The sequence below is a fragment of the Anoplopoma fimbria genome, chromosome 11 (genome assembly GCF_027596085.1).
Source record: "Anoplopoma fimbria isolate UVic2021 breed Golden Eagle Sablefish chromosome 11, Afim_UVic_2022, whole genome shotgun sequence".
In the NCBI taxonomy this organism is placed as follows: Eukaryota; Metazoa; Chordata; class Actinopteri; order Perciformes; family Anoplopomatidae; genus Anoplopoma; species Anoplopoma fimbria.
The window spans coordinates 11,571,342-11,596,081 of record NC_072459.1 but is presented as its reverse complement, the minus strand read 5'-3'; the positions used below and the strand labels follow the sequence as shown (position 1 = coordinate 11,596,081).

Here is a 24,740-nt window from a genome sequence, read left to right as displayed (position 1 = left end):
TTGACTTCCATTATCGTATCCATTCCAGCCACTTAATTGGTTTTGAATCAGATCGTTGGAACAGAAATAAAAAAACTTTTCAAATTTTGCCTTTTGAAGGACTAAATAAAATGTTTTTTTTTTTAAGAAACTTTCTCAAGACTTTAGCGATACGATTACGTCAGTGAACTTTAAAGGGTAACCGCCAAATGGTGCAGCATCACTTGTGTAGATTTACCCAGCGGTCTTGGGTCGGGTTCGGCTGAGGGTTTGTATGCACTAAGCTCCTGCTTGTTTTGCTCAGGACAAAACAGGTCGCTACTCTAACAAAATGAACAAACCATTCTAGATGAGAGGCAGGGATGGCAGCTCTGTTCATTTTTCTTCTTCTGCTGTTTTTTTGTTTTAGTTTTTTTTTGTTATATATATTAATAAGCATGTCATAAAGGGCTTCAATCCACACTCAGAAAGAGACACAGCAAGACCATGTAGAATTACAATCAATAAACTGCTGCCAGCAGCGCTCCCTCTGTGCCAAGTGTTGCATCACTTCTCTGGTCGTCTTAAAAAAAAAAAAAAAAAAAAAAAAAAAAAAAGGATTTTAACAGTGGAGCAGTTTTACACCTCAAGGTGAAAGCGGTTTGTGTAATGACATTAACAGAACGCACTTCATCCAGATCTCGCTCTCCCGGTGGTCAGAATGTCTTCTAGTGTCGGCGAGGTGTTAATCTCCAAAACCTCTGCCTCAGCAAAAACTGCACGCCAGACACCTGGGTGCTGGTGTCAGTGTGCAAGTATCCCATCCTCGACATTGCTTAGCTCTCTACATTGACTGGTTAACTGTGGGAAAATATATATATCTGACTCTTGACATAGCCCAGTATTGATGTTGGCGTCCTTATTGCTGTGGCAGTCTTGTGGAGTGAATCTTTTTTCGTGTCAAGTGTCTTTTTTGAGGTGTTTCGAGCGGCACCGTCGACCAATCTCTCAATCTCACGCTAGAGGTGACGACTCTCTCTCTCTCTCTCTCTCTCTCTCTCTCTCTCTCTCTCTCTCACATACAGGTGTATAGTATGTAGCTACAGTAGGTATTAATGACCATTGTGAAAAAGTGACCCTTAATATGCAACTCAGTGGAAAAAGGTGTGAAAGAGTAGATGTAAGAGTAATCAATATTGTCAAAGTGACTATGGTCTGTTATTTAAATAATTCTTGCTGTTTTGTAGGAGGTTTTTTTTGTAAAATGTGTTTTTTTTAATTTTAATTTTTTAATTTATTTCTATTAGATTTGTAATCCCTCAATGGAAGAGCAATTGGCCCTTGTTTATAGTAGCTGACATGTTGTAAAAGTGTTCAGTGTGGAATCGTGGGACAGTTGCACTCAAGCCTTACTCACTAATTGCTCTTGTCTTTTAATTAGCTGAATTACCGGATCCATAAATTGGACTATCTGACTGAAAGATATTGCTATTACATAAATGTTTTGTGCACTGAGTGAAATAAATGCTACAATAGATTCTGTCACAAGGGCCACTTGCAATATTTTCCTTTCTTTGGTATGCGTGTGTGTGTGTGTGTGTGTGTGTGTGTGTGTGTGCGTGCGTGTGTGTTTTGTACGTGCGAGGTTCCTCTGCTGCTACTCCAGTCATTAATGCTTGTTGTTTGCTGTAGCATCATCCACAGCGATTCTGTTCTCATTACGTGTTGAGTGTGTATTTGGAATTGATCTTAACACTGGAATTTGTTCTGCAGATTTAATTTTTAATTGGTTATGGCTTTTATTTTTATTTTTTTCTTGTTTTGTTTTTGTTTTTACAAGCAACACGTTTAGAGAGGACAAATAACAGCACTTGTGTGGCAGTTGAATTTAATAGCTCTCAAGACATTGGCTTCTTTTTTTAATGATATTTTGCTTTGAAAACAGTTGACTGTGCAGTATCTGACTAAAGCGAGTAATACACAGTAAATTATCTGTTTTTGTTATTTTTCTGTATTGGTTGTAATAAAATATTGCAGTACTTTGTATGAAAACAGACAATAGTTAATTGTAACTATTTATAAATTAAATTATTGTACTTTTTGCAATCTGTAGATAAGTACTATGTATTCATATATACAGTAACAACTGTGGATTTAAACGTGATTCTCTGAGGTGTCTAAGTTATTGATGTATATATTGTATGTTTGTTGATACAGCTTACTTTATTTTCTATAAGACCAATAAAATGTTTTGAAAAAGGATTTTAAGCACAACTTCTTCTCTCTTTGGAGGCTTCTAAACACTGTTGAAGTGGATTTTTTTTGTCATATTCTGTGGCGTCATTGACCCAGTTTGATACTTGTAAAAATAAACTGGCGGGGAAGGCTCTTTCGCCGTCCAGGGTGGGTTTTTAGGAGACAGCGATCATTTAGATGGCACGATTTCTTTTTCTGTGATCCAAAAAAAGCCGTTGGGCGACCCACTTTGGCTAACCTCAGCGGACGTATTTTTGGCCCGACACGAGTAAAACATTAGAGTCATGAAGGATGTCTAGGTGTGCTTGTCCTAGATTAGGAGGAGTAGTGAGTTAGTCATCTGTGCTCCCTATGGGCCCCCTTAAACCCCCCCCCCACCCCCTCTGTCTCAGCGCACCTCATCAAACATCACCCTCCTCGGCAGCGTTTCAACCCCAGCACATTCGAAGCACATCTCCTGAGAGTAACATGCGGAAAGAACGAGACAGATGGCTGAAGAACGAGCTACATGTTACCGCTCCACCCTGCAGGGCGAGTCCAAACACCCAGTGCCTCTGCAGCGTCGGAGCGTGGTGTTGTAGACTCCTACAGGTCTGTGTGACCTGTGCCTTAAAACGGGCTCCCCTCCCTCCTCTCCCTCCTCTCCCTCCTCTGGATGCCTGCCCCAGACAACCGGATGGCCTCTGAAGAGTTGATTAATTTGGGCGGGTTGGGTTAAGGTGAACGGGTGGGCAATCTAGGACAGCATTCTTCATCTTCACCCATTTCTGCAGCAGGTGCCTGCCCTAGTTCTCAGACCACAGCCCCGCTGTACAATTAATGCTGCCACCGCCCCCCCCGTCAGCAAGACCGTTCATTTAGCACGTCTGCCATGCCAAAAGCTTGGCGTGGGGCTCCGCTCCGCAAATGTCACCATTACAGAGGTCATGTCTGTTTATGGGAGGAGCAAGAAACACTGGCTTAGAGGTGTATTTATCAGCAATTATTGAAATCACAGGAAACTGCTGTGATTATGCACATGAGAAACGTATCCTCATATCAAACACCAGGATTTTTCCAGATAGCCAGTGACATCCAAGCAGTAAGAAAAACCACATAAGCCAGATAAAAGCAGAGGATGTTAGATATTACTGCTTGTGAGGAGTTAACCTTGTCCCAGCTTACGTGCAATATGTTGGTCTGGGTTTCCCTCTGCTGGCCCTTCTGTGTAAAGACTTTGTCTGTTTTTTCCACAAGATGACGCCACACACTCTTAACAGAAGGATTCCCCCTTCAGTGCACATCTTAACCGTATCACACAGAAAAAAAGTACATTATTTCACCCCACTTGTTGAAAGTTTGAAACTATGAAATGTTCCCCAAAGTGACACATTATAGTCTCATTATAGTCAAGGGAGGGTCATCAATAGGCCATGCTATAGCACTAGGAATCCCTGTACAATCTAATGCAAACTAATATAATCAATGCACTACATGTTTGTGAGTTCAGAATTTTTTTTTTTCACTCTGTGATTGAGGCATTGATCAACCTCATTGATATTGGTGATGTTGTATTGAAGGGTGACACACACCTTGCACTTATAGTACAACTCACCAAAAGATTAGTCACCAACTGACAGCGGTTCAATCTACAAGATAAAGATTTTCTTCAGGGCTGTCGCGTTGCAAAATTATAGGTCATTGAAAAAAGATTCTTGGTTTTGATATATATAGGTATAATTTGTACACATTTTACAACTGGAATTTTTACTTGAATAATATGAGACTTGGTGACAGAAGAAAAATTGACATTAATTTTCTTCCTTCAAATCCACTCAACACAATATGCATTTTGGTTTTGGTGGAAACAACACATACTGAAAATGAATTTGCCAAAACCAACATTTGCCAAATTATCTTTAACAGATATTGTTTATTTTTTTATTTCTATGAATGCTAAATGAATGCAATCACATAATATGATGTAACTTTGCCCTGTTCTTTCATATGTGTTACATTTTCCCTTTTTTGTTTTATTTTCATTATATTATTATTATTATTATTATTATCATATCATTGACACACTTTAACCAGAAACATAAAGGAATAATAATCTCCAATACTATATTCATTGTTTTGATGATTTAGCTCAGGATGTTCAAATACCCTAAAGATAAAGGAACTATATCTTATCTTTGATGCGGCTGTTATTGACTTGCAGCACATTGACGGGAACGCACAGACCTCAAACTGGCAAGTCATCAAAAGAAAGCTTTGGCAGATAAACTGTTATTTCTGTGGGAATACGGATAGTGTCACGTGACAGTGGAAAACGCCGCGATTATATAACAACACGTCGACATGCGCGCACCGGCACCTCATCGTACGATTCACCGTCAGTCAAGTGTGCCATAATGAAAACACAGCCTCACGTCCGGTCTCTTTACAAAGTAAAAGCACTGACAACAGCTATGTATTGCAATGCTTTTTTTTTTTTTTTAGAATTAGCGCTTAATTTCCTTTCTGTGTTGTCTGCTTCTTTTGGCCGACTTGACGTTGCGCGTCGTGCGTCGTTGCGTCGCCGGTGGAGGAGGCGTTGACGCATCGCACTGACTGATGCTGCTGCTGATGCTGCTGCGGACACAGAAACCGGCTGTCCTGCACCGAAACGGAGCACACGACTGACACCGATCGCCACCTCAACGGGAGAGTCCTTCTCTGTAGCTACAGCTGCACTGTTAAAGTGATCACTCACCAGCTTCAGCATGATCAAGAACGGACATCACCACCACCAAGTCAACGCCGCAGCCGGCAAAGACGCAGGCACGACCCCCGCTGCTGCAGCCTGCAGTCCCGAGAAGAGGAGGAGAAGAATCCGGGTGTGGTGCGACGGCTGGTGAGTACCTCAGCGGATCATTGAAGGTGTGATGAAGATGCTACAACGTTGTTGTTGTTATGGGTCGTTGTCCGTTTGAATGAATGTGTCAGCCTGCATGTCACCTACCTCCGGAACAGGCCTGCTGCCGGTTGCACAGCTCTCACTGGACGGCTGCTTCATTCTCCAGGGATGTCAGTATACACTAAACTTTTAATTCAGTGTTATGTTTTAGTGTCAATGGCCAGACACATAACCACTGTAATCTGGGATTTATTTCATTACATTGCTTTTACTCTACATTACTGGGGCATCCTTTCCATTCCTCTCCTCAGTAGACTACATGTTTACCTCATAACACCAGGACTGACTTATATTGATATTTGCCCTTTAACTGTGACTAGCAGTAAACACTGTAGTAATGCTTACTCTGGCAATGTCACAATAATGTTTTGGATGTGATCTGGATAAAAGTGAATCAGCTGGATTCATGTAAAAATGTATTCTAAGTACCGACTTCACTTAATGGAGTACTTTGCTAAAGTTAGGGGTGACAACATTTTTCACAAAATAAACAATTCAACGAACCTGTTACAATTACTATTATCAAGCAAGGCATAGGATAAATGTTGAATTGATGTGTAAAGTTTCAAATCCGCGGAAAATCATTTGCCAGTAAATGCTGCACTATTTCATTGACACCTTGTTCTCAGTTAATGCATGAAAATCATTCTTGACTAACATACTGGTATGGCATTTTATATATGCTTTTGGACATATTATTATAATCCTTAACACTACACCTTGAGACACAACCAAGGTCATAGTGCAACCAAGATGGCAGTTGGCAATAACAACGATGTTTCAATGTATCCTGATCTTTAGAAGGCACAAACAAATTAGACTTCAGTACTGCTAAATGTGTGTGACCAAATCAATTATATAAGAATACATTTTTAAGACCAAAATTATAGATAAATTATACATATTGTTAGGATCCAGGTATTGCGCACGCTGGCTCACTGTCACTGGGACAACCGATTATAACGAGCCTTCGTTAATGTTATTACTAACTCCTGTGCTTATTTTGCTATGACAAGTCAAAATGTTGAATTTTTTTTTGTACACCATGGCATGAATACTATTTTTGACGAATTACTTCTCCTTTTGCTTTCATGTGACATTTTATAGTTTAGGCAAGAGGGAATTTAAGGATGGAGAGGTTTAAATCTAAAGCATTGTCATAACAAATGATGTACCTTAGACCACTTGGTTACTAGTTCCTCTCTGAGCATACTTAGTTTGATTTTTTAGTTGGTTTACTTTAATAATGCCATAATGACACCACAACAAACAAGATGTCTTCTGGCAGAACGGTGTAATGGAATAAAGAACAATTGAATTAGAGTTGAGCAAGGTGCAGCCTTTAATGCAACACTGGTCATTAATGTGAACAAACAGCTGTGAGAAGGGCAACGCAAACCAGAGGAAATCAGCTCTTGTGTTCACATAAATGAACAGAACAACAAAAATGTGAAAGAAAGGCCAAAGACAAGCTGAGTTCACTTTGTTCCTGCAGATTAACATCAAACATTGTATTTTTTTGACTAATAGATAGTATATTTCTTTATGTTTTTAACTTCTTTCTTTGGGGAAAATTTAGTGCGGATCTAAAACCCATTTCCCAACACCATGATGCTGAACACACTGAACAGGTTTCATGGACTGGACTAGGAAGAGTTAAAGATTTTAGTGCCATCTCAGACACCAGTCAGTGCACTAATATTTCAGTCATCTCACCATGGCACTCAAAAAGGCACCCCTGTAGAGGATCAGCTACAGAATACTTCTTTGCTTTAGAAAAACAACATGGAAGTCTAACGAATTGTCTAAATTTCAATTCTCAGTCCGTCTCAGACAAAATGTTAACTATCTAACATTAACACTGATCTTTAAAGGTTTATTTGACTTAAACTAAAAGCATTCACTGTTATTCTATTTAGGTATATTGATATCTAACTATGCAGAAAATGTTTTTTTATTGAGACTTTTTCCGCCACCTCAAAACAATGAATACAAATGGAATTTTGTTTGTTGTGTATCCTGGCATTTGAAAAACTCAACAACAACCCGTCTTTGCAGAAACACCTAAGTGTTAGAAAGTAAAATGTAGAAAAAAAAGAAAACTGTTGACAATGAGGTCTTTGACTTCGAGTAAATGGCTTGTTGAGAACTAAAAATAGTTGACAGCAAAAATGATGGTGAACTGATAAATAGTTTGATCTACAAAAATCTACATTTTGACAGTTGAGTGATCTTTAGAAGTTATTCACTGCTTCTAGCTTCTCAACTGCGAGGTGATTTGATGCTTTCCGTTGCGATATGTGATAGCAAACTGACTTTCTTTGGACGTTTTATATTTGAATAAAACCAGTCATTTGAATATTTCACACCATTGGCTGTTTGAAATTTGAATGAATTCATTTAGACACTTAACTATACATCGATAATTAAAATAATCATAGCTGCAGCCCTAGAACTGACCCTTTGCGATCCCTCTTCTGGGAGAACCACCAAGCCTTTGGTGGACAGACTCTGGCTCCATGGTGCAGCGAAAAAAAATAAAAAATGTTTTGAATTTCTGTGTATGAAGGCCAGGATTATGGTGCCTTTCTCTGGTAGAATTCCTATCATTTAGGTGGGGCTGCCTATCCATAGTTTGATGGAATGTTGCAGAATATTTGGGATGCCAGAATATTAACCGGTGGGCTGAGCACCCAAAGAGAGCCAATGTCAACAGAGCTCATGTCATTAACCCCCTCTAACCCCTCCAGCCCACACCTGCTGCAGCCACTGTAGCTCGTGCGGCGGTGCCCGTCACTGAGCACATTGTTTCCCTGAAGCCCCGCTGGACTGACATCCAGCGATGTCAGCGGCATGAAAGGAAAATTCCAAGGAAAGAGCACAGTCACTTCATTTGTTGAGAAATCTTTGACCCTGCCCCTTCTTCTCCGCACAAAGATGTTTATTTATCATCCGTCCTAAGAAGCAGTGATGGGGGTTAAAGATAGTTGTCAGTGAAGCATCATAATGGAAGAGTGTAAAGTCCACTTCCACTGTGTTTCTGATGAGGTGGCGTATCCAAACAGGACTATAAACGTGCTATTAAAGCCTCAGTAAAATTCCAGCCTTATCTGAGCCAACTCGTATCACTGGAATTATTCAATATAAAACAGTCATCGGCTCTATGTCTCCAGGTATTCAACATTATGATTCAATAAAACCTCACTAAAATTTCACATTTATAATTCTTTAGCTCACTTCAACTCGTATTTCCCATTGTATTATTTCACTGTGCCCACTGATGTCTGTCTGGCTTTGTTTCTGAGAAGTCTAGGTGCTGTTTGGGTGTCCGCTAACAGGCCACGCTAATTAATATTTCATCAGCTCCCGGTCATGATCCAACCCCTGCTTAAAATACATCAGAAATAGGGTAACAAACGTTGGGAAACTAGCTAGTGTAACAACCCAGAAAAGCTACCTCCTGGTCTTATGTAACTCTGTCTCGGTCTCTGAGTTTTTCTTCACTATTCAATCACCTCCAAATTCTCCATCCTACTACATTCTTCTGGCCCTGCACTGTCGCCTCATAGCCGGCACATGTGGATCCAATTTCAAGAGATTGACAGCCCAAGACACATCTTGCTTCCTTGACAACCAGCCTCTTTTTTTTTGGTTCACCTTTATGCATTTTTTGGAAGTAATGGATACATCTGATTCACATAGACAAGCTCTACAGTCTGGCTAAAGTTAATTTTGGGTTGCCATAGCATCAAGTGCAGTCTAGACTGTTTTCAGTCAGGCTGTGTATAGTGACAGCTCAGCAAGATACAGACGCTTTCTTTCATTAGCCTTGGGGCTGAGAACATCATGGGATTCTGTTACTGATGTGGCTGTGTTGATACTGTAGGTCCATAAGGGCTCATCTGTTTTCTTATTGATTTTTTTAGGATGCTATTCATAGCTCTGTTTTGCACCTGACCCCTGAAAGAGCTGACGTGTACATTTATGTACTAAAGTGGAAACAGGTGCCAATTTTAATGTCACTTCAGCCATCAATTATGTAGTCATTATTGTGTTTCTCCAAGTTAATTGCTGTCACCTAATTGCTGATGGTTATAGTTGTTGCTGCACTAAATTACCCTGTGATTAGATCCTAATAAACTCAATGCATCTTCAGTGACACCTGCAGTCACTTTCATCAGTCAGAGCAGATTCTTCTCTTTTTTTTTTTGCATAGTAGACGCCAATATCATGTTACCAGCAGAGCAGAAAGAAAAAATATTAGACTGTTGTCAGCTGTTGTCAGTTGTAATAGTGATGGAAAGCTAATGCCCATCTGTTTGCTATTACTATGCTAGATTACCATGGTACAATCTCAGCCTCCAATCTGTGCCTAATCTAATTATCTACAGATGGTATCATAGCCTGGGTGGAGTGAAGTGGGAGAGAAGACACGCTGTTTTTTTTTATGTTTAGACATTGATCCGATATCTAGCAGATCACATGGTGGGTTATTACATTTGTGGGTTATTACATTTGTGGGTTATTACATTTGTGGAACGATAATATCAGAAACACTGTAAATATTATAGGATCGTACTGGTATTTCTGCATGTTTTAGCCCATGAACAGAACTTCTATTGAGCTCCTGTAGTCCAGGTTTGCTTTTCATTTATTTCACTTTATTTTTGGTCAAAGTTACTGAAAGTTTGTGGGTCCAAGAAAACTGATAAAGAAGAGCTGCCATTTTTAACTTTGAGAACAGTATGAACTTCAAAATGAAAAACGTGCCACACAACTCTTAACCCAGCACACCATGCTTTATTCACCAGATGTTTTCAAGAATCTCGCTATCATCAGGCATAAAACATCATGTACTGTAGAAGAGTTGTGTAACGTGTTTTAAATTTGATGAAAGAGCGGCTGCCAAACCTTATTACTGTAATTCAAGAAATCCTTTATCCTTATTTAGATTTCCAACCATGAATAAAACATTTTTTTAAATCCTTCTCTGCAGCTCTTGTACTTCACTACAATAACGCAACTTATGTTACTTCTCATGTTCTTATCCTCCCAGCTATGACATGGTCCATTATGGCCACTCCAACCAGCTGCGACAGGCCAAGGCCATGGGAGATTACCTCATCGTTGGAGTACACACAGATAGTAAGGCTCAGAACTGCTGACTGATTGTCAGTGCCACATCCTACAGTACATCATCTCATATAGCACACTGGAGCATTCTGACATTATGACATCATGACTTCATAGTCAGAGCAAGCACAGATTACAGCAATCTTTTCCTCTGCTGAAGTGATAATAAATAGCTCAATGACGAAGGTGATACTGCGTTCTCTCTCTCTCTCTTCTAATCTATGAATCTCAGTTTATTTGTGTGTGTTTGACTGTGTCGTCTGAGTGTACATGTTTTGTTCTTCAAGGTGAGATTGCGAAGCACAAGGGTCCGCCAGTCTTCACTCAGGCAGAAAGATACAAGATGGTGCGGGCCATAAAATGGGTGGATGAGGTCGTGGAAGGAGCGCCTTACGTCACCACCCTCCAGACCCTCGACAAGTACAACTGTGACTTCTGTGTACACGGAGGTAAAGTTTATCACTACCTCATGTCCTTATTTAGACACACAGATACATTACATTGTACATTAATATTGTACTAAATACTGTTATAAGTTGGCATGTCATGTATGCTGTTGTTTCAGATGACATAACACTAACAGTGGATGGGAAAGACACATATGAAGAGGTGAAGAAGTCAGGGCGTTACAGGTGAGTTTCCTTTTAAAGTATGCAGACGATTATAATAACAGCCGAGATTATATGTTTGCGTGTATGTCTGAAGTTGTTATATCATGTTGTTCCAGGGAGTGTAAGCGAACCCAGGGAGTTTCAACCACAGATCTGGTTGGCAGGATGCTACTGATGACCAAAGCACATCACAGCAACATTGTGAGTACAGCCTTATTGCCTTTTTATACCATTCAGTACACAGCACAAGCCTAATTCAATCCTCTCTTCTCTTTAGGATAGTTCAGACTATCAGCAGCACACGGACAACTTTGGAAAGGTAGGTACCAAACACATTTACAGCAAATAGATCCAATCAAATCAGCTTTCTACTAAACTCTTAATTGATGGATGTTTAATACCAAATTGTTGTCTTTTTGGCTTCCTCTTCCTCAACTGTTTTGTCATTCAAGTAGTTGAAGTTGCTATGTGGGCTAGATGTCGGCCATTATTAAACAAAGGCCTTTACATGTGGACCCACTTTATAATCAAGTTGCAGGCCTTGCCAGTGAAACAGTGAATGGCCCTTTTGTCCCTGGATGGGGAAAGTAACTCAGAGTCAACATGCTGGGGATTTAAATTTTAACATTTGAACAAGCAGACTAGCCGAGTAGTGCTGTGAAGCTGGCGGGGGTTGAATAAATGTGCTTGGGGATTTGTGGGACAGCCTCGAGTTACCTATTGAGCAAAGGTGACATTGCTGCTCACACCACTAGGTGGCGATGATGCACTGTCTTGGCCTCATATATCAACAAGTGCTGCTATTGAATCTAAACTGAAGTGCATCCGTCTTATTGCTACACTGTTTGTACTTATTGTGCCTGTTTCTTGGATTACGGGGGTCACTTGGTCAGAAGGGCCACAGTCCCTGGACGGGGGTGTCTCAGTTCCTGCAGACTTCACAGAAGATCATCCAGTTTGCTTCAGGCCAGGAGCCTCAACCCGGAGACACCATCATCTATGTGGCAGGAGCCTTTGACCTCTTCCGTATCCTTTTAGAACCTCACTTAAAAGACTGCTGGATTTCTGGAAACATAAAACTTGTTAATCAGAAAAGCATGTGCAGTTCAGTAAACTGAGACATTTCTGTAACTGACCTTTATAAAATGGTGTGAATGATTTATAATTCTGTGAACTGGCGCCTTAAAATAGTCAGGTTTTCTGAAATGCCTAGTCAACCTTGACTGGTCTCCTGTCAGACATCGGCCATGTTGACTTCCTGGAAGCAGTGCATAAGCTTGCAGAAAAGCCATACATTATAGTCGGGTTGCATTTTGATCAGGTGAGACACCTGTGTGAGACTTTGCTGCCTCCATGAGTCGAGTGTTGGTATTGTGCTTCACGTTTCCTATTTGTTCATATTTTTAGGAGGTCAACCGCTACAAAGGGAAAAACTACCCCATCATGAATGTCCACGAGAGAACACTCAGCGTCTTGGCTTGTCGAGTAATTTCTACTTCTTCTTCTTCCATAATCAACACAGTGCATTGCACATATATCTTATTTATGTGCAGTTTGTTTTGTGTGTACTATTGAATTCTGATCATTTTTTTTCACAGTATGTGTCAGAAGTGGTGATTGGTGCACCCTTTGCAGTCACAAAAGATTTGCTGGAACATTTCAAGGTAAGTACAGGCAACACAATTATCTCTCACCACTTGATAATAATGTTCTCTGTAATTAAAAATGAATAAAGTAGAACATCTTTTTATCCACAGGTGGATCTTGTATGCCATGGAAAAACAGAAATATATCCTGACAAGGACGGCTCCGACCCTTATGCTGTAAGAGTCTATACACCGTCACTTACAGCTTTAAAAAAAAAAAAAACACCTAGGAAATACTGTTGTTGCAGCAATGATGAATCACAGTTATATGGTAATGTGTTCTTCATATCCAGGAACCGAGGAGGAAAGGAATCCTGCGTACCGTTGACAGTGGGAACAGCCTTACTACAGATGCCATTGTGCAGAGGATAATCAAAAACAGGTTAAAAAAAAGGGGGCAGTCTTCAAAAATAGACAATTTCATATTATATCCACTGGGCAAAACAGTATTTTTCTAAGTTAAAACAAATGTGATACATTTAGTTTGCTGCTGTAATAAATAGTACATTTGATTACTTTTCCCAATTCTCTTGTTTTGGTCTAGGTTGCTATTTGAAGCGAGGAACCAGAAGAAAGAGGCCAAAGAGATCGCTGTGATCCAGGCCATGAAGCGACAAGAGGAGGAGAAGACTAAAGAAAGAGCCCAGGCTGTGCTGTAGGAAGGCCCCAAACAAGGACTGAGTGTCAACATAACACAGACAAGTTGAATTAATCAAAACTCATGTACAGTAAAATTGACCCTTTTATATGTGTTATGACACCCTCCACACGCGATCCTGGCTGATAACAACACTACTTACAGCAGCCCGTTTATAGCCAGGGTGGCATAGTCTGCTGTGGGATCATCAGGTATACCGCGTGTGTTCTTGTGTGCGTGTGTGGGGGATCTTTTGTGTATTAATATATTCGGCATATGCAAATACATGTTCATGTCCGTCAACAATCACACATACAGACTATGGAGTTATAGACATAACAAAGTTGGAGCAAGGAAGATATCACCATGTCTTTAAATGTCTATTTTATGTATTTGGATATTTTTGAATTCCTCAAGTACACTTATTTAAATTTTCCCTTCAAAAATATAGAATTATAATATATAATATTATGGGATTTGGACATATGAAGGGCAAGTGTGGGTACCTGAGATGTTGGTCAGGCATTAAGGTGTAACCAGGAAGTGATTTGATTATTTGCTTCCATGACGTTTTTGCTGCTTTCTTTCTAGATTTGGGTGTAGCCCCAAAACTGATCACTGTATGTTCTGTTTCTATGTATTATAAAGTAATCACAGGCTTTCTGGAGGACGCTAAAACTACTAGAGAATTAGGAGAGAAAATCCCCCTGCTTCTCTGCATCTAACTTGGGTTGTTTGGATTTGAGAAGATGTAGAAACTCTTTCCGGACTTCATGTACCTATGCTCCAGAAATGTCCTATTTTATTGGTGGAGCAGGTTTCTAACTGAAAAATGCACAGACCTGGATGCCTGATCTTTTGAGTGCAATTGTTTGTTTGTTTTTAAACCAACACTGCTTAAGTTTTATCGTAATATAGAGAACACTAAACAGTTTTAACAGACTACTTTAAAGCTTTAGTTTTCTTATTTTAACAGATGTTCAGTGTGGTTGACTTGATCATGAAATAGACCTCTTACTGTCATTGAGCCCTGAACAATTTAACCTCTGTCTATATATCAAATGGGATTAAATAATATATTTTTTGTAGATGAATATTTTACTCACCTCCTCTCCATTAACTACTGTATAGATGGTTTCATATTGTTTAAAAATGCATAATAATATGTCTGTATGTCAAGTTGGAATGATTTCATTGTAAGCTATAATGTACAACTCCCAGCTGATAAATACTGCAGAAAACTGATATGACTACAGTATATTGCTGATAAAAACAACATTTTAATCTGGAAGACTATTTGTCATCTTTTTCCTAACACTGAAAATATCTGAGCATAGGAGGATCACAATGTCTAATTTATTTCTTAAGTAATTGATCTTAATGAGCAAGGTGTGCATTACTCACTTGATCAAAGGTTAATGCCATGTTTTGGACACAGAAATGACCTTCGATCAGAAAAAAAAAGATCTGAATTTTGCAACATATGAATAAGTCACACAGAGAGATCGTTAAATGTCAGGGCATTAAGAGTAGATTATTGAGCAGAAGATTAGTACCCTGCAAAAGATCTGAAAAGTTTTCCAAAAGTTGCATCATGACTGCTCATGGTCCCCAGTGCAGTTGATAAAACAAATAATGGGTAAGTAATTGACAAGTTCACTGATATGCGGTCATATGCTGTACTTTAAGGACATTTACAGTTATGGATTTTTTTGCCAACCCATGCGCTGTATCAAGCAGGCAGTGGTGGAAGAAGTATTGAGATCTGTTTTTTTACTTAAGTATAAATAGGGATAACGCAATTAAATAATACTCCATTAAAAGGAAAAGTACTGCATTTAAAATCTTACCTAAGTAAAAGTACTAATTATCCAAGATCAATCAGTGTTACTTACATGTATCACATTTTTGGAGTATAACCGATTCATCAACATGTACATAAGCAGCTTTTTTAATGTGGTCAGTTGGTAAAGTAAATGTTCTACACTGATGGGTTGTTGAATCTATAATGCATATTTTATGAATTGATATAAGTATAAAATTGTTTTGAAAAGTAACTGGTAGATACAAAAGTACAACATTTCTCTCTGTGGAAGTATTAGGTATTATAAAATGAAAATTCCCTTACAATTTCTTGAGTAACTGGCATCTTTCATTTTAACACTTTAACCAGATATAAGCATGACTGGTACACCTTTTAAAATGTCCCTCATGGGAAAGGCCATATTTTTTTTCGTAACTATTGATGATTCAACTACATGTAATTCAACTACATGTGCTGAGTAAGTTTTCTAACATCTTAAACTGTCACCATATTTTAAAGTGAAAATGTGCTCTTATTTTGAAGGATAGGCGTTCTTGTTCCAGTTCCTGTTTGAGAGCAGCTCCTTTTTTTTTTTTTTTTTTTTTTTTTAAATACAGACAAGTGCACACGTGCCCCCAATTAAGCTAATTGGCTTTTCCGTGTCTCGCTAACTCTTGTCTGTTAGCAGTGCAGGCTGTGAATCAAAGGAAGCCGGCGTGCAGAGCGAAAGTAGAGCGATGTTTTGCTGTCTTAATACACTGCCAGTCCCGCTGCAGGTACAACATTCATCCATTTGTTCAACTAATTAAAAAAAAGTTATAATGTTTTCTTGTAACACCCAAAGTGTTATGGGTGACCTTAGGTGACCTTATGACCATTATGTGAGAAACGTATACAATTAAATAAATTTTTCCTTATTCCTTAAATTAGGAATAGCCACACATTTTTTTTTTGCAGTCATTTTTCTTTACTATAGTCCCAAAGCATCCATGTGAAAACTGTGAATGCTCCATCAGATCTGCATGGGGATGTGTCTGCACCAGGATATCACAGAAGAGGGTAAAAAGGCAAAACTCAAGAGCTCTAAAATAGAGCAAGACCTCTGTGAACATGCCAAGACTGAGATGAACGTGATGAAAATCCTCATGCTCGGTAAGTCAAAGCTATTTACATAGTTTATCAGGTTTCACTGAAGTATTGCCATTTATCTGGCTTGTGTGTGTTTGTGTGTGTGTGTGTGTGTGTGTGTGTGTGTGTGTGTGTGTGTGTGTGTGTGTGTGTGTGTGTGTGTGTGTGTGTGTGTGTGTGTGTGTGTGTGTGTGTCAGGAGCTGCAGAGAGCGGAAAGAGCACCCTGATCAAACAGATTAAGATCATCCACAGTCACGGCTTCTCCAAACAGGAGCTCCTCAGCTTCAAGGTATTGGGTTTTATTTTTTTAACACCCTGAAATATTATCTATAATATCTGAGTCAAACGACTGTCATTCCCTCTGCAGTCTGCCGTACTGGACAACCTGCTGACCTCTATGAAGTTTGTTCTTCGTGGAATGGGGATGCTGAGGATTAACCTTGCTAACAAGAAGAACAAGGTGAGGAGAGATGATGCAGTTTTAAATAGTTTCTCGGAGTAGCCCACTTTTTCATTGCAGCCCCTCTTTGTCACACTAGATGTCAGTCTTCATCTGTGAACAGCACACGCCAGTAGAGACGATCGACTGAGATTGTGATCATTATAAGTTATGATGGTCTGACATACTGATCCATTTGGACCTTTAGACAATGCATACCTTTTGTTTTTTGGGGGAGAAAACATAACATTTACTGTCATTTACTCTGAATGTCATTTTATATATATAGTGTCCCTTTTTTGATGATACCTTGTCCCATGTGTTGTAGATGCGCGCTCGCTCCATCCTGTCCTGCAGTCAGTGTTTGGGGGACGACCAGGAACTGCTTCCTTTTGTGGCTCACGCCCTCTGTGCGCTCTGGGCCGACCAAGGGGTGCGAGCGGCTGCAGCCAGAGGTTACGAGTTTGAGCTGAACGACTCTGCACTCTAGTGAGTAGAATGACCTTAAGTGATCTACTTTTCACAGCACCGCCCAATGATGACGGACGGCGGAAATGTCATCGGAAATTGCCCAGTAATAAGCGTGTCGTCACATGTTATCAATACAGAGTGACAGTAAAGCAACTGCTGAGAAAAACCTCGTCCTTCAGGAAATGATTCCTGTGACATTTGTGGAATTGGAGGCTCCTTAATTGGGACCAAATTAAAAAAAGCAATGTTTGCAGATATCCAGGAAGGTGGAAATTAGGGTGGAGCAGATGAAACGGACTTCATTAAAGAGTAGTTTTTCTTGTTTAATGACTAAGAAGTCAAATGTGAGACGAATTACTGTAGAGGTGTTGTTGCATATGTAACATTACTTTATAACTTTTAATCCAACAGAATTTTACCCCAATACATCTCACTGCAAATGATGTCCAATCGTTATGAAACAGAAGTTATGGGAATACAGATGGCATGTTTTGGGTACATTTTCTATATTTATGTGGGCCGAATGTTTTGTTTTTGTTTTCAATCGCTGTCCTTCAGCATTGTGCCCTTTTTCAATTGCGCATGAAAAATGCTCAGTGTCATGAAATTGTAACGCACCACTCTGCATAGATCCGTTTTGAGTGTGTGTTGCATCATCAGCTGGAGTGCGGGTCATTAATTGAAGTGTGGAATACATTTAGCTAAATGCCATTATTAATTATTTATTTAAAGGTACTCCAGCCAGCCAGACTGGGAGAGATGATGCGACAGCTTCATTATCGGAACTCGATGGGTTTGGGAGCTGGAGGATGATAAGAAAACTCAACTGGCTGTCTTGCAGTGTTCTCACTCTGCTGGACACCACATTGATTTCTCCCTCCAGAAATACTGGATTAGATTGTGTCGTGACACACTTGACTTCCCCCAAGACCTGAAGGCACCTCAATGTGTAAAATGACTTCTCGGACGTTAGCTTTGGCATGAACTGGACCGTTAATGATGCTAGAAAGACATTTGTCTTCGGAAGTTATCCACTGATTTATGCTGTTTTTAGAAATCCTCTCAATCAGCACCAGCTTTATTAACAAAAAGTTACTGCTGTGAGTAATAGAACATTTTGAAATGGAAATAAGCAGGTAGAATTGCATAGAAATGTTTTGTCATACGCTCCATTGAATTATATTTATGCACATTGTATGTAACTTTTGTGTGCAGAGCTAAGTCTTTATCTATGTAGATAAACAACAAATAACACAACTGGACATGTCTCACTTTGGAATACCTCACGTGGCAAACATTCTTACTTGCCTGTATATTAAGGTATAAAATCATAGTTTAAATAATCTGTATGCTACGACTACACAAATCCCACATGTCAGACCTGCAGCAAATGTTGTCAGTAAAAAATATTTTCTAAGCTCTCCATCTTGTCCTGCTGCTGAGCCCAGGTAACTGCACACCTTGGTGCTTTTGACTGCAGCTTTTTTGAGAGTACTGGATCACATATTTAAGAGAACTCCACTACGTTGTACCACCATAACGTTTCCATAACCCTTGATAGACCGTGAAACAAAAAGCACAAGCACACCTGAATGCTAGTAGTGGCTAATGTGGCCTGGAGTCGCTAGCCTCAAGCAGAGAGGAGGAGGAGGAGGAGGGGGCTACAGAGGTCTGGTGAACTTGCCTCTTTCTCTCTCTACACCTCAAGATTATTTTCATTTTCAAACTTGAAGTCTTCAGCCCTAACCGACTAACTCCTGATGCTTCTGAGTTCAACAGTGTCTCCGCTCATTCTTCACTTAAATTTGTGTAGTAAAAATAGTAACTGTAAGGAATACTTGCGCGACTTAAACAGAAACTTCGTTGTGCCAGTGAGACATGAAGTTTTACTTCCATATTAATATGATTTAAAGCCCTTGGTCTGATATTTGAAGAAAACGTGTCCTGACAAAAGCAAAAACTGGATGTGTATCTGCTCACAATTGACTATTTGAAATGCAGGTCTCATCAGTTATTGATATTTGTTTGTTCTCTTCTATTCCCTCTCCAGTTTCTTTGAAAACATTAGTCGAATCATCGCTCCCAAATATGTTCCCACGGAGACAGATGTTCTGAGAGTGAGAGTGAGGACCTGTGGAATCATTGAGACGCAGTTTCAACTTAATGAAATTATCTTTCGGTAAGACTTATTAAACTTGCTGCACAAATACGGCAGTGGTTGCAACATGATATAGTGGCATGCACACATAACTCTAAGCTAACATAATGCTGTTTATTGAGAATATAGAGGTAAAGACTTTAGCGATTCACACTGGGCTCACTGAAAGCATCATATTATTGTTTCAGTGGAAATTACATTCCTGAATATTGACACAATATTTTGCTTTTACAGTTGAACTCTTTGGATTTTATACCTTTTTACATTGAACAGTCATGCTTTGGATGTAAAGTTATGGCATAATAAGTGCATTTCATTACAGTATGTATCTTAGAAAATATAATACATAAAATATAATGTTTTAATTGAGGTTTGCTGTATTGCTTCTCTTACATGTTCTACCAGCATGTGCACAAAGATACACATGCATTTAATGAGCATGCTGGTGACATTTGGATTTGTTGCTTGCTTGATAACGAGGCGCAGCTTGATAATGAGATGGCTTCAGAGTATACAACATTTCTAATCAATGGGTTAAAACGGACAAAACCTATCCTGATCTTTGGAACATTGAGGACTTTTGGATTTAGTTTAATTTCCCATCAGACTTACTGTTCATGGAGTTGTTATACAGTCTTAACCACGCTGCTGTCCTAGAAAGCAGCTTGTTGAGCCTCTGGAGTCCCTCAAGGAAGCTAAACTCTTCTGAGCTGAGGGAGGGTATGACTCAGACATGAAATATTGATGTCCTAATGCTGCCTGTTTATTCCAGGAATAATAACACAAATATAGTGGAAGCGTACCGAAGACACATTGAAACCCCACCCTCATTTCCCCTTTGACCTTTTTGTTTTTCAGAGTAAGCAGCCATTCATGATTCTCCCAGCATCCTGTCCCCCTTTTGAAAATAGAATCTATACAGAGCAGGACTTCATTAATATTGTATATACTGTAGCTTCTTCAAGGTTAGAACTGCATCAACATGTTTCACTGGTAAATATTAAAGAATCTAACAATTTTGCACTTTTTATAGTGTATCAAGATATATCTTTCACTAAAGGAAATGTAAGTAAATTTCATGAAACGATACTTGAGATTAGGGTTTCTCAAAGTTTGGAGACTAAGTGCCAATTTAGGGAAGTGATATATGATTGAGGGCCTCACAGGAAAAATGAACACATAAAACTAAAAATTTTCTCTATCTTACTTCTTCGAGATGTCCACCGAAATCGCTAACTCCAGCTAACAGCGCCAGCATTGATGGCAGAATATAATTCCCACAACACTCACGTGGTACCATGCATGTTGCCATGCAACCAGTAGACTGCTAAAACTGGGTTGAAACAGTTATACAGTTAAATAAATAACCTGTTCTTTGAGCATCTGATGCTCACAATTTCATTTGGGGGAATGCCTATTTCTAAAGATGAAACTGCACGTAAATATTTGATGCATCACAATCTACCAAGATGGTTGTAAATAATGTTTTGGTTACTGTAGTTGTCCTATGCTTTTTTTACTTTGTGTTAAATACAATCACAGTGATGATATGTTTTATGTTCGTAGTAGTAGTAGTAGTAGTAGTAGTAGTAGTAGTAGTAGTAGTAGTAGTAGTAGTGTAGTAGGCTATAAGCAACATGTATCGGTTTATTATTCAAATTATCAGGCCTTGCTTTCCATCTCCATTTTATAAATTTGTATCCATAAGAGCTTTAATATTCCTTTTAAAACTTGCAATATGTGATCCTGAAAACGATATTTAAAACCGCTTCAGAGTGAGTCGGTGTCTCATATGTCTTCGGCTGATTTGTCTAAAAACCTAAATTCAATAATGTTAGTTCCTCAGAGCTTGCGAGATGTATCAGTTTACAGGTCTGAATTCGCTCTTCCGCTAAATGTGAAAAAACGTTTTTCAGCCACGAGCGATGATTTTCTCTTCTGCAGCACACAAACTACAGCTGTCAAATGCAACAGTTACGGTTTATTGTCCCTCAGCTTGTGAAAACGGATTCTTGACCCGGGGGGGATAAACGCTTCATTGCCTCTGACATGAGTTCTGCAATCATGCACCTGGAGACCGTCTGGCCCAAATGGGAACTCATTACCTGTGTCACCAAGACCCTCGACTTCACTCGGACCATATTTTGAAATGGATTGCTTCAATTTTTGAAAAATATCAGTATTACTTATCAAGGAGATTGTAGTCTTTTCCAGAGATCAACAGAGCAATTTATGAGTGTATGTTTTTAATTAACTCTTAAATACTTCAATGTGGCCAGTGGAGAGTTTAGCACACTTGAGACTTAAGTGGAGGAACTGAGACTACAAGTGCATTTTGTTGTGCAACCCTACGTTGTACAATGACAATGAATAAACCTTGAACCGTCGTGTATTTATAGATCGATTTTTGAGAGATTTAAGACATAAATATATATTCGTCTCCCGTCTTGCACACATTTCCAATGTGACCAGTTGGATGAACAAAGCATGAATGGATCTGCTTTTGCTTATTGACAGGTTGTATGATGTCGGGGGCCAGCGGAGCGAGAGGAGGAAGTGGCTCAGCTGCTTTGACTGTATTCAGGCTGTGCTGTTTGTCGTCGCCCTCAGCAGCTATGATATGACGCAGACGGAGGACCTGTCAGGGGTGTGTTATGAAAAAGACTGATTGTAATTGCATAAATCAAATGTGATGCAAGTAGTTTTTTCTAATTCTGCAGAATAGACACAGTTTAGCTGAAAATTGGTTCAAACAGTTTCTATATTCTCTCTCTGTACTCTCCTTTTTCATATTTTCCTTTTTTATTTTTATTAGAATCGACTGAAGGAAAGTCTTGAACTTTTCACATCCGTCTGCACCAACACAGTCTTTAGGAGCACTTCACTGGTAAGTTTAATTGCACTTATTTAGAAGGCTGTCTTAAAGATAGAAATGCTTAGAATACAATAAGGCATCACTTTAGAGCGTTGTGTTTGTTGCCTCTGCTTGTGTTGTGCAAACTGTCTGCCATGTCTTTTTTTTTTTTTTTTTTTTTTAAAAGCTCATCCGAATGTGTGGAGGTGACTAAAGCACTGAGTGGAGCTTTTAGTAATCATTCATGCCAAGCAGATGCGACAGGAACTGGCTATGATTGCGTCTGACTGAGACGTACATAATTAGCATACAAAGTTTAATTGTGATGTAGGGCAGGTCATTTCTGTTTAAGTAAGCTGGCCCCGAGCACTGTTCAGCACTTAGCGTAATTAGTTTGTTTGATTTCTTTCATATTGTGGGTTTGTGGGGAGAATTGTTTTCTTTTTTGAGCATGAATGACTCACTTGTTGGTCAGCAGCATTTATATGTGCACTTGATTGACTCAAAGCATTGAAGGGCCGAGGGTTCTGTTACCGTCATTTCCATCAGGCATAATTTAAACAATGTTGGTTGTGTTTTTAAACGTTGGGCAGCCAAATGTTTTTCTATTAGCAGTATAAAAAGATTTTATTAATAGAGGTGGCATAAAATGGTAGAAGTGCATATTGACCGGAGAAGAAACTAAAAAGTCCACCTGTCATGTGAACCAGAGTCTGCACTTTTAATGGAGATGCCTGCTATAATGGTGCATTCAAGGTACGTCAAACTAAGTGTTTGCACAGTTCTCAATAACGTCATAAATGGAAAGGTCAGCAGGCTTTTTCTCGTTTTTGTTTCTCTGTTACCTGAAGCAGCTCTAGGTGACAGACTGCACAAAAATATATTTGCAGTATTTATTTTTACAGGGTGCAATTCATTTTTCTGTGAAACCTCAGCAAATGGTCTAATAAAGTAAAATGGGGATTTTAAATGACTGTTTTTAAAACACAACCCTGATGCTAAATCCAGCTTTTGGTGCCAGTTATGTTTGTTTTCATGAACTACACCATGGACTAGTCTCATAAACATGCTGTGTATAGTTTGTTTTGTCTCTGGAGATACAAGCGATACTTTGTATGTTCAGTATGTAAAGTGTCCCTTGTGAATGGAGAAATCCATAATGTCTTCATTACAGAGGATGTTGGGATGGACTGTGTTTATATAAACAATATGATGACAACATTTAATTCATGAGAATTTGAAAATACTTATGTTACATGACAAATGGTTATTTCAAAAAATACTACCTAACAGTATTCGCTTCAGGTAGATGAAGCACTTAACAGAGTTTTGTCTTTTTACAGATACTTTAATGTTGTGAATGTGATTCACATGAGTTATGTTATGAGAAACTGCTCTGAATGATGTCAACTTGAGTGTAATTTGAATATTGTTGATTATACGTAGATTTTCACAGTTGACATTTCTGTCTGTTTTCATCTCTCTGTCCTACAGACTCTGTTCATGAACAAAACAGACCTTTTCAAGGACAAGATCCTACACTCTGGAAGACACTTGAGATTTTACCTTTCTAGTTACAAAGGTATGCAGGAGAGGACTGATTTCATGTTCGTATGACACCATAGAACTGTCAAATTTGAGTATGAATTTGAGCGTGCCATACTTTTGCATATTTTTTTAGGGGAAGCAATGGGCATTAAAGTAGTAAATAAACAAAGATGATATATTTCAAACCTTGAGGGAAAACTAAAACTTTTTAGCTTTAGTTTATATTTAAAACATTTAATTTAAATTATGAATCTACTGCTTGTTGGAATCACCCATTTAGATTGCAACTGCCCGAATGTTGGGTTCTGAACCCAAACTTGAGAAACTGACAAAGAATATACTGTTGACGTGGGATATCCACGTCAACAGTTGACAACTTGGAAGTATTTGCACAATCTTAAATTCCTCAAGGGATTGGTTGTATGTGTGTCTTTTATTGTTTGCTGGATGGGTCCGTTGGGTAATCTGAATTCCTTCTGGACCGAGATTTCACATACAGTCCACTGTATATGTCGGCACCGCATATCGTCATTCAAGCCCGGTCATGGTCATACATATTTCAGACTTATTTACAGCAACTGAGAAGTGAACTCTGGTGTCATGCTATATTTGTGTATGTGGGGAGGGAGAAAATGTATGTACAGCTTGTCACCAGATGCCAGATTCTTGTTTTATCAATATCTAATGAATCCGACTGACTCTGTAATTTGGATAGTTGTAAAACCAACTCCTCACTCTAGTGAACTCAGTGGGATGTCTCCAGATTTTACATTATTCTTCCTTTGTTCCGAACCAGGAGCAGATTGTGACGTGGGCGCTGCAGCCCACCACATCGCTGCCATGTTCTCCTCATGTAACAGCAGTCCAGACAAACCCGTGTACCAGCACTTCACCACCGCCACAGACACCACCAACGTACAGGTGGTGTTCCACATGGTCATAGATCAGGTTATGAAGGTGAACCTAGCAGCTGTCCAGCTGCTGTAAAAGTTCCCTCAAGGCTGGTTTAGATTGTGTTTTTTCATTGGTGGAATTTTACAGTGGGCAAATGTTTGCCAATTTTTAGATAACTTATAAGCTGCTAAAATTACTTAACATGATAAAGCTGCACTTTCCCAATTTATTTTTAAAACCTTTTTAAATAAAATATTTATTGAT

General features: G+C 39.1%; 2 protein-coding genes across 2 annotated transcripts; both read left to right on the top strand.

Moving 5' to 3' along the window:
* The first annotated feature begins 4,837 nt into the window (after positions 1 to 4,837).
* Positions 4,838 to 14,440, top strand: LOC129098695 (ethanolamine-phosphate cytidylyltransferase-like). Its single transcript, XM_054607779.1, has 13 exons — positions 4,838 to 5,089; positions 10,209 to 10,297; positions 10,573 to 10,734; positions 10,851 to 10,917; positions 11,013 to 11,097; positions 11,174 to 11,215; positions 11,790 to 11,922; positions 12,135 to 12,217; positions 12,304 to 12,381; positions 12,495 to 12,560; positions 12,654 to 12,719; positions 12,836 to 12,924; positions 13,087 to 14,440. The coding sequence occupies exons 1-13, from the start codon at positions 4,959 to 4,961 to the stop codon at positions 13,199 to 13,201; spliced, it is 1,206 nt and encodes a 401-aa protein (XP_054463754.1). The 5' UTR covers positions 4,838 to 4,958; the 3' UTR covers positions 13,202 to 14,440.
* Positions 14,441 to 15,612: 1,172 nt separating this feature from the next.
* Positions 15,613 to 24,694, top strand: LOC129098754 (guanine nucleotide-binding protein G(o) subunit alpha-like). Its single transcript, XM_054607851.1, has 10 exons — positions 15,613 to 15,759; positions 16,000 to 16,135; positions 16,310 to 16,401; positions 16,480 to 16,572; positions 16,880 to 17,040; positions 19,073 to 19,201; positions 21,698 to 21,827; positions 21,996 to 22,067; positions 23,529 to 23,616; positions 24,379 to 24,694. The coding sequence occupies exons 1-10, from the start codon at positions 15,721 to 15,723 to the stop codon at positions 24,567 to 24,569; spliced, it is 1,131 nt and encodes a 376-aa protein (XP_054463826.1). The 5' UTR covers positions 15,613 to 15,720; the 3' UTR covers positions 24,570 to 24,694.
* Positions 24,695 to 24,740: the final 46 nt, after the last annotated feature.

Coding starts and splice junctions, on each gene's coding strand:
- LOC129098695 (XM_054607779.1), top strand. CDS start 4,959: ATGATCAAGAACGGACATCACCACCACCAAGTCAACGCCGCAGCCGGC. Junction 10,735..10,850: donor TGACTTCTGTGTACACGGAG/GTAAAGTTTATC, acceptor CTGTTGTTTCAG/ATGACATAACACTAACAGTG. Junction 11,923..12,134: donor AGGAGCCTTTGACCTCTTCC/GTATCCTTTTAG, acceptor GTCTCCTGTCAG/ACATCGGCCATGTTGACTTC.
- LOC129098754 (XM_054607851.1), top strand. CDS start 15,721: ATGTTTTGCTGTCTTAATACACTGCCAGTCCCGCTGCAG. Junction 16,136..16,309: donor GATGAAAATCCTCATGCTCG/GTAAGTCAAAGC, acceptor TGTGTGTGTCAG/GAGCTGCAGAGAGCGGAAAG. Junction 19,202..21,697: donor CTTAATGAAATTATCTTTCG/GTAAGACTTATT, acceptor GCTTATTGACAG/GTTGTATGATGTCGGGGGCC.